The sequence below is a fragment of the Pseudoliparis swirei genome, chromosome 7 (genome assembly GCF_029220125.1).
Source record: "Pseudoliparis swirei isolate HS2019 ecotype Mariana Trench chromosome 7, NWPU_hadal_v1, whole genome shotgun sequence".
In the NCBI taxonomy this organism is placed as follows: Eukaryota; Metazoa; Chordata; class Actinopteri; order Perciformes; family Liparidae; genus Pseudoliparis; species Pseudoliparis swirei.
Window position 1 is genome coordinate 24,783,115 of NC_079394.1, and position 17,921 is coordinate 24,801,035.

The 17,921-nt window shown below is 43.0% G+C and overlaps 2 protein-coding genes across 2 annotated transcripts; one reads left to right on the forward strand and one right to left on the reverse strand.

The window, feature by feature from the left end:
- Positions 1-1,318: 1,318 nt before the first annotated feature.
- zgc:152830 (uncharacterized protein LOC767682 homolog) lies at positions 1,319-6,966 on the reverse strand. The gene is made up of 16 exons (XM_056419585.1): positions 6,873-6,966; positions 6,120-6,161; positions 5,923-6,013; positions 5,270-5,418; positions 5,065-5,173; positions 4,769-4,890; positions 4,526-4,625; positions 4,265-4,340; positions 4,089-4,174; positions 3,592-3,696; positions 3,411-3,486; positions 3,202-3,320; positions 3,030-3,113; positions 2,865-2,922; positions 1,953-2,134; positions 1,319-1,842 (listed from the first exon to the last, which is right to left on the reverse strand). Exons 1-16 carry the CDS (start codon positions 6,881-6,883, stop codon positions 1,705-1,707), a joined length of 1,548 nt encoding a protein of 515 aa, XP_056275560.1. The 5' UTR covers positions 6,884-6,966; the 3' UTR covers positions 1,319-1,704.
- A 525-nt stretch (positions 6,967-7,491) lies between these two features.
- Positions 7,492-17,528, forward strand: fahd2a (fumarylacetoacetate hydrolase domain containing 2A). Its single transcript, XM_056419586.1, has 8 exons — positions 7,492-7,544; positions 8,178-8,449; positions 8,871-9,087; positions 9,853-9,912; positions 9,985-10,147; positions 10,524-10,632; positions 16,720-16,807; positions 16,916-17,528. Exons 2-8 carry the CDS (start codon positions 8,178-8,180, stop codon positions 16,976-16,978), a joined length of 972 nt encoding a protein of 323 aa, XP_056275561.1. The 5' UTR covers positions 7,492-7,544; the 3' UTR covers positions 16,979-17,528.
- The last annotated feature ends 393 nt before the right edge of the window (positions 17,529-17,921 follow it).

The following is a 17,921-nucleotide window of genomic DNA, read 5'->3' on the forward strand; positions in this document are numbered from 1 at the left end:
ACATACAGAGTAAACACAAACGCAGATATTAAGATCCATTTTATATTTATTAAAAAAAGAAATTACAGACAAACTTTTAAATGAATGCAAGAAAAGGGTATTTAATAAATTCTGCCCTTTCATTTCAATGGATGTGGAGCTTTACTATGAAAGCCCGTTTCCGTCACTGAGAAAGAAAAAAAATTAGGATCCTGCAAGTCATAATAATGAGATGCCATCTCATTATGACTTACTATCTCATAATAAGGAGATAGTATCTCCTTATGACTCACAGGATCCTCATTTTTTTTCTCAGTGGTGGAAACGGGCTTCCATAGTTTACGGCCAATTACAATAAGATAATCGTATGTATTTTGTGGACTATAGACCGTATTGTTAATACAACTATTATCAGTTCCTCCTCTTCACAAACACACTAAACACATTGGTAACTAGAATGGGCACTCGGTAGAGCGCATACCTTCGCATATCACAAGATTGGGCATTGAATTATGAACATTTTGGCATTAGTTGCATGCCAATTGGACAAAAATGTATCGTGCTATGGTAAAAAAAGAGTTTGACCTTTCCATGACCTTGACCTTGACCTTTGACCCGATCGATCCCAAAATCTAGTCAACTGGTCCCCGGATAATAAACAATCATCCCACCAAATTTCATGCGATTCGGTTCAATACTTTTTGAGTTCTGCGAAAGATTTTGACCTGTTCATGACCTTTGACCTTTGACCCGATCGATCCCAAAATCTAATCAACTGGTCCCCGGATAATAAACAATCATCCCACCAAATTTCATGCGATTCGGTTAAATACTTTTTGAGTTCTGCGAAAGATTTTGACCTGTTCATGACCTTTGACCTTTGACCCGATCGATCCCAAAATCTAATCAACAGGTCCCCGGATAATAAACAATCATCCCACCAAATTTCATGCGATTCGGTTCAATACTTTTTGAGATTTGCGAATAACACGCATACAAATAAATAAATAAAAATAAATACACGGCGATCAAAACATAACCTTCCGGCATTTTCAATGCGAAGGTAAATATCCATCAGTATATCAGTGTTCAAAAGAATTTCTCCAAATAAATCTAAAGATATCTTGCTCCATCTATTTATTTCCAGATGTGCAACATTTTACCTACTAAAAGGTGTTATTGTTCTTGCTATCAGCAATACATGACGACTCTAGAACTATGTGTTCTATACGTGGAGAAACAGAGGCATGAATGTACATGACAATATTTATTCTGCTTTCCCTCTGATCATTTATATATTCATGTATAATATCCATAATGATACGCAACAAACACTGAGTATTTTCAAATTAGCTTTTTATTGATCAATGAGAGGCGCTTGGTTTAACCGACTCACAGCATCTCTGATGACACAACCGTGTTCCCACTTTGTCGCACACATACACGCATATAAAAAAGGATGTTCATTTTTTACTGCCATTGTACACCTGAGAATATCTCTATGTTGATTCAGGCCACTTAACAGGGTCTTTTGACACCGGCTGCAGGCAGGACGAGTGTCACAAGATCTTAGAAAAGAGAGCAGAGAAAAGCACTCTGAGGTTTTAAGGAATGTCGGACGTACACATGATGTGTTGTGGCAGGGATTTAATTGCTATTTAGATAGTTCCAAAATTTTATTGGCATTGATTGCAGAGGCTTTTCCCCTTCTTTTTAGAAATACGCTTAGAGACTATCAGACAGGATGTAGTTGGTAGCCATGGCGAGGATGGGGGATCCTGTTGGGACCCCAGGGAAAGGCCCGCTGGACCCAGCAATGTCGATGTGGGAGAACGGCAGAGGAGCCGTAGAATCCACGCCGTGCTGCGTTGGACGTTCAGAAGGAAAAGTAATACGAGTTAGTCACTGCAGTCCACATTGAATTTTTCACACTTACAGATAAATAACAGATCAGTCCGCCGGTGTGCTCGCACCTTGTCGAGCCCCGCGGCCATGATGAGGAACGCTGCCGGGGTCTGATGTCCTCGAGGAGTCATGGTGGACGGCAGGTTGTTGGACTGCAGAATGTCCTCGTACTCAGACTTTCCCTTGTGGAAGTCGTAGTCCTCTCGTCTGATGCTGGACACCTCAAACACGTCGCCCAGCTTCTCTCCAGCTGCACGAGGACGAAGACCGTGTTAGTTAGTCAGTGGTGAGGAAGAAAAGCCCCAAATGGGCTGGAACTTATTTTCTGTTTTACAAGTCAGAATGGCGACATCTGTGGGTGGTCCAAGGTATTGCAGTTATACAAAGACTCCCAAGTTATGTTTAGACACGGGTGGTACATAAAAAATAATAATATTATTCCTTAAAAAAGGCAAAAGTTCTGACAAATTAATTTAGCAAGATAGCAAATTTATGTTTTAAAATGTTTGATCCAAATCATGATATTAAATAGAGAAAAAACATGCAACTCTTTGTGAAGTGACAAATGTTGCAAAAGAGTTTAACGAAATTATCTTTACGAGCTTTTACCTGGACGCCACGGTCTTTACAGCAGTTTGCTCAGTTACAGAGAAGATGTGAGGTCACAGTGACCTTTGACCTGAAAAGTGATGCAAGGCTGAAGTGTCTTGAACTAACATTCGTTCTGAGTTACGTTGCTGTTGCAAAAATAAAATCAGATTCTATAGAAGTCTATTAAAAAAAAAGGAAGTCACACTTGATTTATCAATCAAATCTACAATCAGTTCATCCTCGAGTCCAGGGGGGGTGCATTTGTCCGAAATCTTAGGAAATCCTGCTCCACGCCAGGCGAGAATGGACCGTACGTCTCCACCCGTGGCCGTCGTGGAGGTATTAAAATGACCTGCTCACCGTCACATTGCACTCTATAGTTTCCTCACCTTTCTGCCACTGGGCAGCGTTCCCGTTGCGATGCGCCGGCCCGTTGTCCATGATGATCTACACAGAAAATGTAAAAAAGGAACTCGGTACAAACACGGATTTCTACAGCCGCTATGACATTTTAATTCTCACCGTCTCCCAGCGAGTCGCTCAGCAGTACTTACAGAGTAGTTGGGCCCCATGGCTCTGATGGCGTGACCGGTCAGAGTAGCGATGGTGAACAGCTCAGGAGACGTCTCGTGGACCGCCTGCAGACACACATGACCACAGTGAGAAGGATGGAGCTGCAGGACACGAGTTAACATTTAGAGGTATTAATAAACGGGATGTTCTGACCTTCTCCTTCATCTCGCAGAGCAGGTCGACCATCACCATGCGTCCCTCGGCATCGGTGTTCCCCACTCTCACTCTGCGGCCCGCGCGGGACACCACCAGTTCATCGGCCACGTAGCAGTCTGGAAACACAGGCAGGGGGGCTCCAACACAGACCCCACGGGCAGAAACAAATGCATGATGGGGGGGGGTGGGGGGGGGGTTACACTGACCTGAACCAACGCTGTTCCTCACCATGGCCATGGAGCCGATAACCTTCAGATGTTTTGGCTTCAGTTTGGCTAAAATCTAAAGAGCACGAGGGAGTCGGGAAGAGAGCAGGGCTTCAAACTTAGAACGAATGCATACAACTTCAAGTTGCAGGGTCCATGTTGGGGGGGGGGGGGCACCGACCTGGAAGAAGCCGGCCACAGCAGCAGCTCCACACTTGTCCCTGTGCATCCCAGCCATGACACCCCCAGCCTTGATGTCGGCTCCGCCCGTGTCGTAGGTGATTCCCTGGAGAACAGCACACGTTGAGACCACAGACACCAACACATGTCCCTTCATTACATTTCTACATTATCTGCAGATCATTTTTTTCTGCCCTAGGAGAGTTCTTCAAACTGTATTATATACAAGGTATAATCATGTAAAAGAAAAGAAGCCGAAATTAAGCTGCAACCAGTTGATGTTTGGCATTTCTTTTGCTCAATAAACGATCAAAAAAGTTGCAGTTCAATTCTTTCGGGCGTCTTTCATTTAACGAGATGATAAAGTTTCATTTGTAGCTCCAAAAAACCATTTCAAACGTGCAACTACGTCGACATATTCTGAGGCTCGTGCAACAGAATTAAAGTGCTTTCAAAGGAAGAGGTGCACCACAGGTCATTCAAGGTGAAACCTCTCACCTTCCCCACCAGCATGAGCGTCTTTTCGACCGGTCCCTCTCCACAGTACTGCAGCCGGATAACTCGGGCCTGGTGACGGGGAACGCCTGTGTGAGGAGGAAACTACGAGTAAGTATGCGAACAAATAATCAGTGTTATTAAGTGAGAAAAAAACACCTAAATATATGTTCTCCTACCGGCGGCACAGCGGTTGACGGCAGCCAGACAGGGAAACTCCTTCTCCAGAACCTTCACGTCGCTCACCACTTCCACCTGGAGGTTGATGGACAGACGGTTTTGGGCTCAGGAACAAAACACAAACTCTTCCTGAACTGAAACCGAAATAGTTTCTCGACATTTTTCAGATTCTAAAAGGATGAACACCAGAGGGCTTTCTCTCATCAACAACAACAACAACAACAACACAGAGGCTCATGATATGAAACGGTCCTCGCTACCGTCACGGGGCTGTCCTTGAAGAGCTCCTGGACGTAGTCGACCACACGAGGGGCCGCCATGCGTTCAGGGTCAGAGCCGCCGATGTCTCTGCATGCCACTCTGAGGAGGAGGAGGAGGGAAACATCATAAAAAAAAAAAAAGGGAGGGCAGCAGGTGGTGAATTTCAATTCAGTTTATTTTGTTAATGAGTGAACGCCATGAGAAAGCTCAGCAGTGGCTGAGGTGAAGTGTTTCCAACCCACCTCCCACTCTCCAGGGCCTCGGCGAGCTCCACCAGCCTCCGTCCCTCGGCCTCCTGTGACGCCCACAGACCCAGGACGCACACCTTGGTGGGTTTCACGCTCGCCTCCCTCACTTCCAGGGGCTTTTGGGGGGAAAGGGGAAATATATATATTATTTTAAAGGTTAGCATGCTCCCAGCTGACATCTTATATGTTGGTACATGCGGACACAACCACAGAACACATTGATAACCTTTTAAAAGTGTATCAGCCAAGTCTTTAAAGCGTCGACTAGCAGGCGGACCGTGTCCTCTCACCATGTAGAGAGCATGAAGCGCCCCGAGTGCAGCCACCATGGAGCTGTTCTTGTAGTCCTGGTGCGGAGGGCAGACCAGCAGGGGGCGCTGCATGCCTGCTTTCATGGCCCTGAAAAAGGACGAGCAGGTGAGCGAGACAAAGAAACCAGCAGCACGAGACATTCAAGGAAATTAAAACAAAGAGATTCCGCTCCCGTCGACCGACCGCTTGATGCCGTTGACCGCCGCATCGCTGAAGCGCCTGACGTCGTCGTAGTCGCGGTTCAGCGGGCCGGTGGAGGCAAACACCAGCCGGTTACCGGGGAGACCGGGGACCTTCAGGACCACCACCTCCTCCCCGAGGCCGCTGTCCACCTGAAGGGAGAGCGGAGCAGGAGAGTCAGACCGCACACAGAAGCCCGTTCCGCCGCCTCACATGAAACTCAAGCTGGAGCGGATTCTGAGACTCTGAAGCAGAACCTCGTCCTGTCCAACGCCGCCGTGGAGAGGTGGGAAATCGGACTCTAACCCGAGTTCACGTTGGGCTGAATATTGGTTCTAATGTCCAAGTTGGATTCAGAAAGTCCTGATACAAGTCTTGAATATCCAGAATATATTTTGAAAAGAAAAAAAAAAAAAAATGCACAAAGGTCCATCTGAGGACTATGACTGTGTGTGTGTGTGATATATATATATATATACACACACACACACACAGTAACAAATAACTCCTAAAATCTGTAGTTTCCCCCCAGTCCTACATGGGAACAACATGTCATGTCCCTTTAGTGTGTGTGTGTGGTCATGTCCCTTTAGTGTGTGTGTGTGTGTGATAAGAGACAAAGGAGGGTCAGGTGAGGGAATGCGTGGGCGGCTTACAGAGCTGTAGTCTTGCAGCGGTGCTTTCAGACACGCCAGCTCAGAGGGCAGCGTGTCATGGCTCCTGGTCACCAACACGATGCCATCGTATCTAAGAAGAAGAAGGAGCCATCATCATCATCGGCCTGGTTCAAGATGCACAAACAAAACTCCACAAGCAGCTAAAGCGGAAGTCCGGCGTTTCTGCCAATACTCACTTCTGGTTCTTGAGGTCGGCGGTCCACTCCACAGGCTGGACGCTGCAGAGGGACACAGACACGTTAACCTCTCAAGAGAGCAACGTCAGCAGAAGACAAGCCTGATGCAGTCAGACGAGACGTTTAAGAGCCGGCTGATGATAACAGAGGGTCAAAGTGTGTGCATGATAACAATCTATTAACCAGTCTAGTTTGAATAGCCAGCATAGATTGAGAAAGAAAAAAAAGAGTCACAGGTGCAATGGTCAATCTGACGACTTTGAGTATTTATACTATCTTAATTAAATTTAAGTCACAATTAATCCTAACACCTCCGCCTCGCCCAGTCCTTCAAGGGTACGGAGTGTCTCGTCAGTTGTTGCACACTCAGACATTTCTGGCATCACATGATCCAACATAGTCGCAACGAAAGTAAAACCTCAGCAACAAATAAAGAAAGGAGAAGCCCGTTGGGCCCTTTCGTGGAGCCCGACTCAGAAAGGAGCAGCATGAGGCTCAGATGTCCTACATCACTCGAATGAAGCATCACGTTTAAATCAAATGACTATTAACCTACATTAGTGTCTGAACCCGTGCACGAAACAACATTATACACCAGCTGTTAGTGAGTGTGTGGGGTCGGGGATATCCCTTCTGGGTCTCTTCCTGCACAAAGCGCACGTGAGGAAGCCTGCAACCCTTTGAGAAAACCGTTGCGCCCGAAACAAAAGAACCAGGCGCGAGACGTGATAATGACCGCAGTAGGTATCTCACCTGGTGCACATCGTGTCCTGCTGCTTCTGCGGGATCTTCAGGGCAAGAGAGACAGCTGATAACCGGTAACAACTGATCCTTCCCTTCAGTCCCCTCGGGTTGATCACGTGATCCTTTCAGACGCGCTGGTGCTGCCTCCGCGAGTTTCTGGTCCCTCGGAATTACGAATGTCAAAGTCGCACAATTAAACTTTTTGGTCACTGATCACCTGATATTAAATACCCACTTGTTTATTTCCCGTTGGCATACTTTAAATGTGTAATATGACTCCGGTTAACAACACACGTTAAATAGTTAGTCATGCTAACGGTTGGGTTGTGTCAGGTATCGGAAAGTTCCCACTGTACATGAAGGCGCATTTAGGGATACAGTTGGGAGTTGTAGTTCCAAGAAGTGTTTAACAAACGTAAAAAACAGCATTTATATGAATATATAACTGAAATAAACATTATTTATTGACGTAATATAATATAAATCTCGCCTACAAACTGTCGTTAGCTTCCGTTGAGAAATATATAAATACATTTGTCCTCCGACAGGACGGACCTCGTGAACTACAAACACTAACCGGAAGTAGTCAAAAAGCAGTGTTTTGAAGGAGAGGTGAGTTTTAACGCGAGACGGTACAAAGGGCAGGTAAGAAGTGTCGGCGGCCCGGTGCTCCAGTAGCAGGTGACAGTGTCTCGCTCCTCCTGATATGGAGCTTTATCTCAGATAAAAGTCTTTCTGCACCGCGCGAGCTGCCGACCGGAAGCCCGGTGGCCGGTGAGCAGCTCCGGGGGAGCAGGGACAGACACGCCGACGGGATTCACCTTCTGCGGCCTCCTCGGCACGAGTTGAGCTCTGGTGTCACGGGTGTCGAGTTTAATAGTTCCCCTCAAGACAGTTGAAGTCAGAGGGGTTTATCAACATCTTATGGGGTTCAGCAATTTAAACATGCACTTATTTTTATAGGAACATGGCAGAATATTCGTTTTTGCATTATATTCAAGTTTTCAGTTTCACTGATGCAATCATAAGTCGATGAATCCATTAATCGTTTTTTATGAAAGACTAACAAGAAAAAATGCCAAACTTTCTTGTTTCCAGCCACTTAAATGTGGTGATTTACTGCTTTGCTCAGTTTCTTACGAATACAAACAAATGCAGTATCTTGATTTGAAGTTTTGGGCACTATTTTAACACGGAATTGCCAAATAAAAAAAGGAAGATAACGGGAGGCTTTGATGTGTGTGCAGGTGCTCTTCAAGTTGTTTCCTCTCTGCTCGCCAGTCTTCTCATGTCACCTTTTCACTCCCTCAACAGATGAGACTTCCTCTTGGTCCCTTTTGCATCTTCAGGAGTTTGTTCCCTCAAAGGCAACAAGTCGCAAACCCACAGAGACGAGGCCTGAGCGGCGCAGCGATGCGTCTGGTGCAGTTCAGACGGCGTGGCGACGGAGGCGGTGTCCGGGTGGGCGTGGAGCAAGGCGGCGAGGGGCTCGGCGTGGTGGATCTGAAGGCGTTCGACCCCTCCATGCCCTCGACGATGAGAGAGCTGCTGGAGCTGGGAGCCGAGGGTCTGGAGCGGGCGCAGAGGTACCCGACGCATCCGGACTCATAAATATGCTCCGACTCCTAAATCACGCCCTTATTTTTCCTAATTGATCCTCATAATCTTCCCTAATTGCTTTACTCCATCACTGTCTCCCTCATCGTCACGGTTACAGTATTCGCCTTAAATCCTCCCGTTCTTCCTGAATAAATGCATTTCCCCCACATCAACAATCTTTTTGTTTCATCATTCTCATATTCAGTTGTCTCTTAAATCATCGCCTCGTTTCCGAATCAGAAACCTATTCTCACGATCATTGTAAAAACACCCTTTCCTTCAATAATAACTCCCTCTTCTTATTAAATCGTCTTCCTCCTAAATCATTAAAAGCATCGCATCTCTGTGGTCAGACGTCATCTTCTCGTTCGATGAGAATCTTCCTCTTCCTCCCCCCCCCCCCCCCAGAGCCTTGTCGTCCGGCCGGTGCGTGGTGGAGCGCTCGGACATCCAGCTGCTGTCCCCCGTGTCGGCCCCGGAGAAGGTGGTGTGCGTGGGCATGAACTACCGGGACCACTGCCTGGAGCAGAACGCCCCGATCCCCACAGAGCCCATCATCTTCAGCAAATTCCCCAGCGCCATCACGGGGCCGTACGACGACATCGCCCTGCCCTCGGAGAGCCAGGTGAGAGCGAGCGCCCACACGGCATTTAGATGGCACTTTTTCAAAGAGGTGACAAGTATTTTTACATTTACAAGGCGGAACAGGGAGATAAAGGAAAGGGAGGAGGAGGAGGAGGAGGCTTCTCTCTCAACAACTATTTTAAGTGGAACGTCGCCTCCTGCGTCAAGAGAAGCATGTTCTCGTCTGCAGGTCACAGGGAGCCAATGGGGAAGCTGCTGTTCAGTGACTCATGTGGCTGCGGGCTGCAGTCTAAGATTAGTCGAGGCGGCTGAACGGATTCTTTTCTTCGATCGACGTCTCAATCTTAGTTGGGGGGATTTAAAATAAGAGCGTGACTGAAGCGCCGATTTTACGGTGCGGAACATTTCAGTGTGAATCTTAAGTAATGCCAAGATTACTTTATACATCGGAGTTAACATTTTGACAAGCACATTAAATATATTTGGGTAACTGAGTGTCTGGGCAGATTCATATATTAATATTAATCAACATAAAATACTCATCTTATGTCTTGAAATAAGAGCCAAGATCCAAGATCAATTCACTTATAGATTTGCATCCTAATACCAGAAAACTTCCGGCTGAAGATTGGTTTTCTTTTTGTTTGTCCAGAGCTCTTTGGAGTCAACATTAAGGTTTAAATATAACACGCTGTGCAGGTGTTGGACCTTAAATCAAATTGGACTTCCGCTACTCAGAAGAACTTAGAATAAAAACCGGTATGAACGAGTTTGAACATTTGCTTCCTCTCTTTCCGGACTGGAGGAGGTGGACTGGGAGGTGGAGCTGGCCTTTGTGATCGGACGAGGAGGAAAACACATCAAGGTGAGCGTCGCTCCGTCTTTAACCATCTTTGAGGAGCGCCTCTGACTCCGCCTCCTCTCCCTCTTTACCCAGGAGGAGGACGCGCTCGCCCACGTGGCCGGTTTCACCGTGGCCAACGACGTCAGCGCGCGCGACTGGCAGATGAGGCGCAACGGGAAGCAGTGGCTGCTGGGTAAAACGTTCGACAGCTTCTGTCCCCTCGGCCCCGCCTTGGTGACCACGGACTCGGTGAAAGGTGAGCGGTGTAACCACCAAGTGGACATTTACAGGCATGCCATCACCAAATTCAATCAAAGACCATTTACCACCTTTTACGCTATTCTGATCAAAGATGACAGAAAACCTGGTAACTTAAAAATATTATAAAGGCACAATGTTGATTAATTCCAAGAATATATTGACATTTCTGTCACATGTCTATGGATGGCGTTACATTATGTTTAATAATTAAGAAAGTAATGTAACCCGATAACAGCAGAAAGTTGATGGATTAACCAATAATAAGACTTTCACCCCCCCACACACACACACAGACATTTCATGTTGTTGCCTTTGGCCGGCAGGAACACACGTTCAATAAATGAATCAAACTGAAGTCTTCTTAACTCCAGACCCTCACAGCCTGGGCATCCGCTGCCTGGTGAACGGAGACACAGTCCAGAGCAGCAACACCGATCAGATGATCTTCCAGACGGAGGCGCTGGTTGCCTGGGTCTCAAAGTAAGTCACAGATATATATTAGTGCTGTGAAAAATAACGCGTTAACTCAGTTAATTAAATTACAGGTTTAACTAGTTATTTTTTTAAAACGCATTTAACGCATGCGCAGAATGAGCTTCCAATCCGTCTGTTGTTGGTCGTCTCGAACCAGCAGCACGTCATTCTGTCTAGTGTCGTGTTAACACGACTCCGATCCCCGTCTTGCGCGCCGCAGAGCTCGGATGCCGGCGTGTGCGCGCGCATCGGGACGAAAAAAAGTCACTTGCAAAATGAGCTTCCAATACACCACTTCAATCTGAACTCTGTCCGCTCTCATGCAGACGGTCTGTTCATCGGTAATGATCCTTCCGCAGGTTCACCTCCGGAAACCTTGTTACGACTTTTACTTCCTGTAGATCAGGGGTCTCAACACGTCGATCGCGACCTGCCAGTCGATCGCGGCACTGCGGTCAACTCAGCCGACACTCAGATCTCCTTGGTCAACTCAGCCGACACTTAAATTTCTGTGCACCTATAGACTGATGTTCACGGTAAACGCATTCGATCGGGAGCGCGCAAGGGTTTTGATAAAGTTAGCGGCAGGATTCACGTGACACAACATCCGGTTTTACAAAGTTAGCGGAAAGAACTACGTGAAACAACATCCGTTTTTCAAAATAAGATGTCGACAAATCATACACTAGCATATACAAGTAAACAATTAACTGATTTTGAATCTTTCTAGATCGTTTCTGAGATTTAGCTTAAATTATGCTAACATTAAAACGTTTTACTGTACCAAGGAAGAGTTTATAAAAAGAAAACTCAGACTATGATAAAAAATTCCTGTTTAAAGAAATCGGTCATTTCTTTCATGTTTGAAGTGCTTTATATATGTTTTTCCTCATAATGCCCGGCATTGACTGATGCAGCTGTGTTCAGGACAATCCAGACTTCCATTATCCTGGGAATCAGACATATCTACGGTCCCAATTTGGAGATATTTCAAAGTAAAAGTCCTAAATGTTTAAAGAAATCGGTCATTTCTTTCATGTTTGAAGTGCTTTATCTATGTTTTTCCCCATAATGCCCGGCAGTGACTGATGCAGCTGTGTTCAGGACAATCCAGACTTCCATTATCCTGGGAATCAGACATATCTACGGACCCAATTTGGAGATATTTCAAATTAAAAATCCAAAATCTTTAGAGAAATCGGTCATTTCTTTCATGTTTAAAGAAATCGGTCATTTCTTTCATGTTTGAAGTGCTTTATCTATGTTTTTCCCCATAATGCCCGGCATTGACCGATGCAGCTGTGTTCAGGACAATCCAGACTTCCATTATCCTGGGAATCATATCTATCTACGGACCCAATGGATATTATTTTCAAAAAAAAAATAAAAATTACAAGTAAAAATCATTTATTTGTTTGAGGTGTTTTTTATATTTTTGCAGAAAAATCTGGAATAAATTTGGGTATTTTAATAAAACATGAGACAATCTTCAACTCCATGTGTATCTCGGAATCAATACTCAGATACCACACACACAAGACACATATCAAAAAAAAAAAAAAATCTTTAATTCAACACACACAATTTCATTGTTTAAAGAACACACACATTTTGCTACACACAGCCTTTGCTTTGTTTTTCCACATCATATGATGCCACCACATTTGAGACACACACATCCATATTCCTGAAGACTATCTCACCACCAGGATGCAGGAGAGATATATCACACACACACATTTCAAATTAAAGTCACAATCATTAACATTTTCTTACATTTGAACGCACACATGTTTACACAGAAAGCTATGTGTTTGACCCTTAACCTATGTTTGAATTAAAGAATTCCAGTTAATCCAACATAGCAGAAACATCCTGGAAGAACAATAATACAACAACAAAAAATTTTGGCACAGGTCATTCACAAAACAAAGCATCTAGAGAAATCATTCATATTTTCATTTGAACAGTCCACAGATTATCATGTTTTTAGGGATTTATAATATATTTTGTATGTTTGTGTGCAGGACAATTTGGCAGACCGAAAGTGTGAATCACATAAATGGTATGCATGTGTTGAACAGCAAGACACACAAAATAAATTAATCGATTTCTCACATGTATGTGTTTTCTATGTCTATCACACATATGTGTGTGTTTGAAGTGTGTGTGTTGTGTGTTGTCTGTTGTTTGTCATTGAAGTGTATGCAGCTGTGTCTGTGTGTGTGTGTGTGTGTGTGAGATCAAAGTTGTGAGTCTGCCTGTGTGTGTGCGTGTGTATTGTTGTGTGAGTGTTCCTGTAATGTGTGTAATATGTGTGGTGTGTGTGTGTCTGAGGTGTGTGTGTGTGTCTGCCTGAATGTGTATGGTGAATGTGTGTGTGTGTTGTGTGTTGAGTGTGTGTGTTCAAGCTGTGTGTGTGTCTGTAGTGTCTGTGTGTCTGTGTGTGTGTGTGTAAGAGTGTGTCTGTGTGTGTGTGTAGTGTGTGAGTGTGTGTGTCTAGGTGTGTGTGTGTGTTGTGTCTGTGTGTGTGTGTATGTGTGTGTGTGTGTCATGTGTGTTGTGTTGTTTATTGTGTGTGTGTAGAGTGTGTGTCATCTGTCTTGTGTGTGTGTGTGAGACTGTGATTAGTGTTGTAAGACACAGTGACAATGTGTGAGATCTGTGTATGTGTGTAAACAATCAATGGTCTATGTGTCTAACAAATGTGGTTAATAATTCTGTGTGTTCATGTGTGTCTGTCTGTGTGTTAGTGTGTGTCTGTTGTGTTCTTGACAATAATGTGTGTATTTATGTATGTAATTATTTGTGTGGAGCATGGACACTAAAAAGTTGGAAAAACACAAAGTGTGACACACACATACTATAACATTGTTATTGTTAGGACAGGTGTTTGAAAAAGGCAGTCACATCATCACTATTGGTTATTGTGGGTTATTTGGTGTGCTTGATAGTGGCACATTTGAAAAAAAGTCCCAATTGGGTTGTGGGGAAAAACATATTCTTTGAATCTTCATCTTGATTGAAATGACTGTTAAAGCTAATGTGACTGTGGAAAAATCTTTAATCCATTTACATATAATATCCCTCTTCATTGAAATAAATGATGTCTGATTACACAAAGACTGCATGTATGGATAAAAATAATATTAATGAAAAGTGTAAAATTAAAGAAATGAAACATTTTAAATTGATAGTCTTTACTTAAAACTTAGATGTGTAATTTGGTATATCTGTCTGTCAGTCTGGTGTGAGAGTGTTCCTCTGATAATGTGTGTGTTGTGGTCAGTGCAATTATGGTGTGTATGTGTGTGTGCAGAAAACATATAAACCTGTCAATGTGTGTCTAACATGTATCTCTGTGTACTGTGCATGTTGTGTGTGTGTCTGTGTGTCTGTGTGTGTGTGTCATTGTGTTGTGTTGTGTTATGTGTGTGTGCATAGTTGTGGTCTGTGCATGATTTTAGTCTGTGTAAGTGTGTGTCTGTTGAATTGTGTGTGTGGTGTGTTCAAATTTATTTGAAAGTGCTTGAAAAATGATGTAGTGTAATTTCAAATGTGTGATATGTCTTTGGTGTGTGTGTCTGTGTGTCTGTCAATGTCTGCAAATATCACCATGTTCATATGGTGTGTTGTCACCAGTGGGAATGTCTATATAAATCATCCTGAAATTGAAATGAAATTCTACAAACATGTGTTTAACAAAATGAACAGAAAAGTGTAATGTATTTTTTTAAACATATTCATTACTCAAATAAATGGAAGTTTGGATTGTCCTGAACACAGCTGATTCAGTCATGTGTGATTCTTTGAAAAACAGTATGATTTGTCCTGGAATAGTATGAATGATATTTATAAAATATTTTTAAGCACTTCAAAACATGAAAAAATGAATTTGAATAAAAATTTCTATTTTTTAACTTTTTAAATGTGGACTATTGGGAATTGATCGATCATTAATTTAGATAAAGATTATTTTGACTGTATATAGAACAGTGTAATGCTAGTGTATAAAAAACTGACAAAAACTATAAAAAACGAAACAAAATAAAAATTTATCTTTTTTAAAAAGTTAAGATTGGTCTTTGTAATGGATCAATTTTAAATACAAAATTTGGTCTGGTCGTCCCGAACGGAGGTGATATGTCGGATTGTCCTGACACGGTTAAAATGTCATGAAGTGTATATTTTGGGGAAAAACATAGATAAAAATATGCAAACATTGAAATATCTCTATACTTTAGTAATGTTAGATTTTTATTATAACATTACTTTAAAACAGTGCCCACTCTATAGTGTACATACGTCTGTCCCCGATATAATGCATACAGAACCGTAAATTCAAAAAACATATTTGCATTTATGTAACTGCTCGTAGTATTTTAATGTGAATGTAAAGAAGACATTTCAAAATTCAATGGCGCGTTTATTTTGATCAAACCCCTCCAGATGTCCATTTGTTAATGTGTGCTGAACACATGCGTGTCTTTTTGCGCTGCACATATCAGTCAGTCTTTACGGGTGAACATGATTGCAAATTTCAATTTCAGTTTCAAACATGAAAGAAAAGTAAATTTTTTATCAATTTGGTTTAAACCGATTGGCTTTACCCCGAGATGTTCTCTGGTAGATCTCTGTATTGCAGTGGTCAATCAATCTGATTACCTATGATAACATAGATGTTCTTTTATTAAACTAAACGTCTGTTGTTGATCGTATCTCCACAGCAGCATGTCATTTCTGTCTCTACGCGTTGCGTTAACACTTATCGATCTCCGTCTCACGCGCCACAGAGCTCCGTGCGCGCGCATCGGGACCGAGCAAAAAAAAGTCACTTGTCAATCTGTCCACCTGTCCGGGCCGGTGAGGTTTCAGCTTTGCAGCGGTGTCCCCGCCGTCCCTTTCATCACGGCCCAGTTCATGAAGAAAACCCACAGTCAGTTTGCCTCAGCAGCTGCTAGAGGAAGACTAGAGGCCTTTAGATTGTATCATGGTGGAGTTAATGGTTGACAAACAAGAGAAAAATGTTCTGTTTAACCTCCTGTTACCTTTACATTTACTAACATATTTTACCCTGGGTCAATTTGACCCCAGCAATTAAAACCTCCAGAAAATTATTAGAATTAATATTGCTTCCCAAGTTTAAGTGTGAGGTACTTTATGTTTGTTTGTTGACTACCTAAATAGCTCTTTAAATAAATAAAAAAGTTGATATTTCTTATATGTTTGACACAGTGAAAAACAGGCTGGGGTCAAATTGACCCCAAAGAACACCGACATTAAACATTGAATGGGGTCAAATTGACCCAAAAGGTAACAGGAGGGTTAAACATTCTGTTTAGGATGAAGATGTATTCATGTTCCATTTGGAAGAAAACTGCTAAATAACTGCTGAGTTGCAGCACCATTGTATAGAAGAATGTATAAATCCGTCTTTTGTCATAAATCTCTGTTCTCACAAAATATACCGAGAATATCGGTAATATGTGATTAATCATGATTAATCCACAGAAACCTGTGATTAACCCGATTAAAATTTTTAATCGTTTCACAGCCCTAATATATATATCTATAAATAGATATATCTATATAGATATCTATATAGATATATCTATCTATATATATATATCACAACTTTGACATTTGTTCTGCTTCAGTAACTCAAGCTTAGTTTCCCATAAAATAAATATGCAAATGACCAAACTTGGAGTGCGTGCCAATGAACTCCGTGGGGATGCGGTGCGGGCTGAAATGACACGCTTCAACTGAGACCTTCACACCACGACCGCCACCCGTTTGCCCTGAAGGCACCCTGCCCAACTGGAGCGTTCTGCGATCAGAGCCCCCCCCCTCTGTAACAATAGGCAGCCCACAGAACCCTTTCCTATGATCTCTGTTCACTCAGGATACCTCAGGGAAGTTTAGTCAAGAGCAATCAATTCATGCTCTTTGCTGCACCTCAATCTCAACCATGTGTGCAAGACAGAGAGCGAGAGTGAGTTTTATATATTGATGTGTAAGCCTTCATGTGGAGAAAGAAATGATGCTCCCCCCCTCCTGTGTGTGTGTGTGTGTGTGTTCTTCTCCCGCCAGGTTCGTGACTCGGACTCCAGGAGATGTTTTCCTGACGGGCACTCCTCCGGGCGTGGGCGTGTTCAGAACGCCGCCCATATTCCTCAAGGTGATGTAATGTGGCAAACTGGCACAATGCAGTCGGTAACACGGCGATGTAATATAGACACGAGGGGGAGTGGTTGAGTCTAAGAGTAAAGGATGTTCCTCCTTCCAGAAAGGAGACGTGGTGGAGTGCCAGATCGACCAGTTGGGCTCCATCATCAACAAGGTGGTGTAAACGAGGAGGAAGGAATGTCAACAAGCTGAACTGCACTTTTGATCCGGCCGCCTCACACAATGAATTACTGAATCCACAAAGTGTCACTGTGTGTGTGTTCATCACAGTAATTGCGAGGGAGGAACCCAACGGTATTTTTATTTCAGGAAACCGGGTAATTACGTGACTCATGTGAAGCTTGACCTCGGCGAGTCAGTCATTGCCTTCTGTAAAAACACCCATCTATACACCAGCAGCAGCCCGCTATAGACTCAGGACCCTTAAAATGTAAAAAAAGGTATTTAAATTAAGTTTAGTACTCATGATGAATTGTATAAGAAACTGTTCAACTAACTTCAGTTAACAACAAGTTATCAGATTTTCAGTTAAGGGAGGAATTTAAGCTAATTAAAAATACTTTAAAGTGTCTCTTTTATATTGCCTGGGAGAAAATGGTTCATAATGACTTTGATCTGCTCTTTGATTCGTGTACCTGCTCAATTAATTTTCTTGGCTTAAATCACTGAAGTAGATTTTTCCCCACTGATAAACAGCTTCAGAGAAATCACCACATTGAGTCGACTCATTTTTAATTTTGTAGTTCAGTGAGTTGACTTTTTATACCTGAAACCATTTGTTTTATTCATGAATAAGATACAAAATTCAGCATTAAATCTGGCAGATTTTGTCCAGAGTAGCTTAAATTCCTCCAGTACACACTGTACGAAGGGATATACACACATATATATAATACATTTATATATATAATACACATATATATGTGTATATACATGTCATATATATACACACACATATAAATATTTATACATGTGTATATACATGTATATAAATGTATACAAACATATATGATGTATAAATGCTGAACGTTGACGAGCTGCTTGCATCAGTGTGTACATTTCCCACCGTCTGCTGTGAAGAGCTCTGAGGCGTCGACCCTCGGCTC

What these genes read in the sequence shown, in the direction of transcription:
- fahd2a (XM_056419586.1), top strand. Translation starts at nt 8,178, where the DNA reads ATGAGACTTCCTCTTGGTCCCTTTTGCATCTTCAGGAGTTTGTTCCCT. An exon ending in GAGGAGGAAAACACATCAAG is followed by an intron (nt 9,913 to 9,984) that starts GTGAGCGTCGCT and finishes CTCTTTACCCAG; the next exon opens with GAGGAGGACGCGCTCGCCCA. An exon ending in CGCCGCCCATATTCCTCAAG is followed by an intron (nt 16,808 to 16,915) that starts GTGATGTAATGT and finishes TCCTCCTTCCAG; the next exon opens with AAAGGAGACGTGGTGGAGTG.
- zgc:152830 (XM_056419585.1), bottom strand. An exon ending in GAGGCCCTGGAGAGTGGGAG is followed by an intron (nt 4,626 to 4,768) that starts GTGGGTTGGAAA and finishes CCTCCTCCTCAG; the next exon opens with AGTGGCATGCAGAGACATCG. An exon ending in CGCTGCCCAGTGGCAGAAAG is followed by an intron (nt 2,135 to 2,864) that starts GTGAGGAAACTA and finishes GTCCTCGTGCAG; the next exon opens with CTGGAGAGAAGCTGGGCGAC.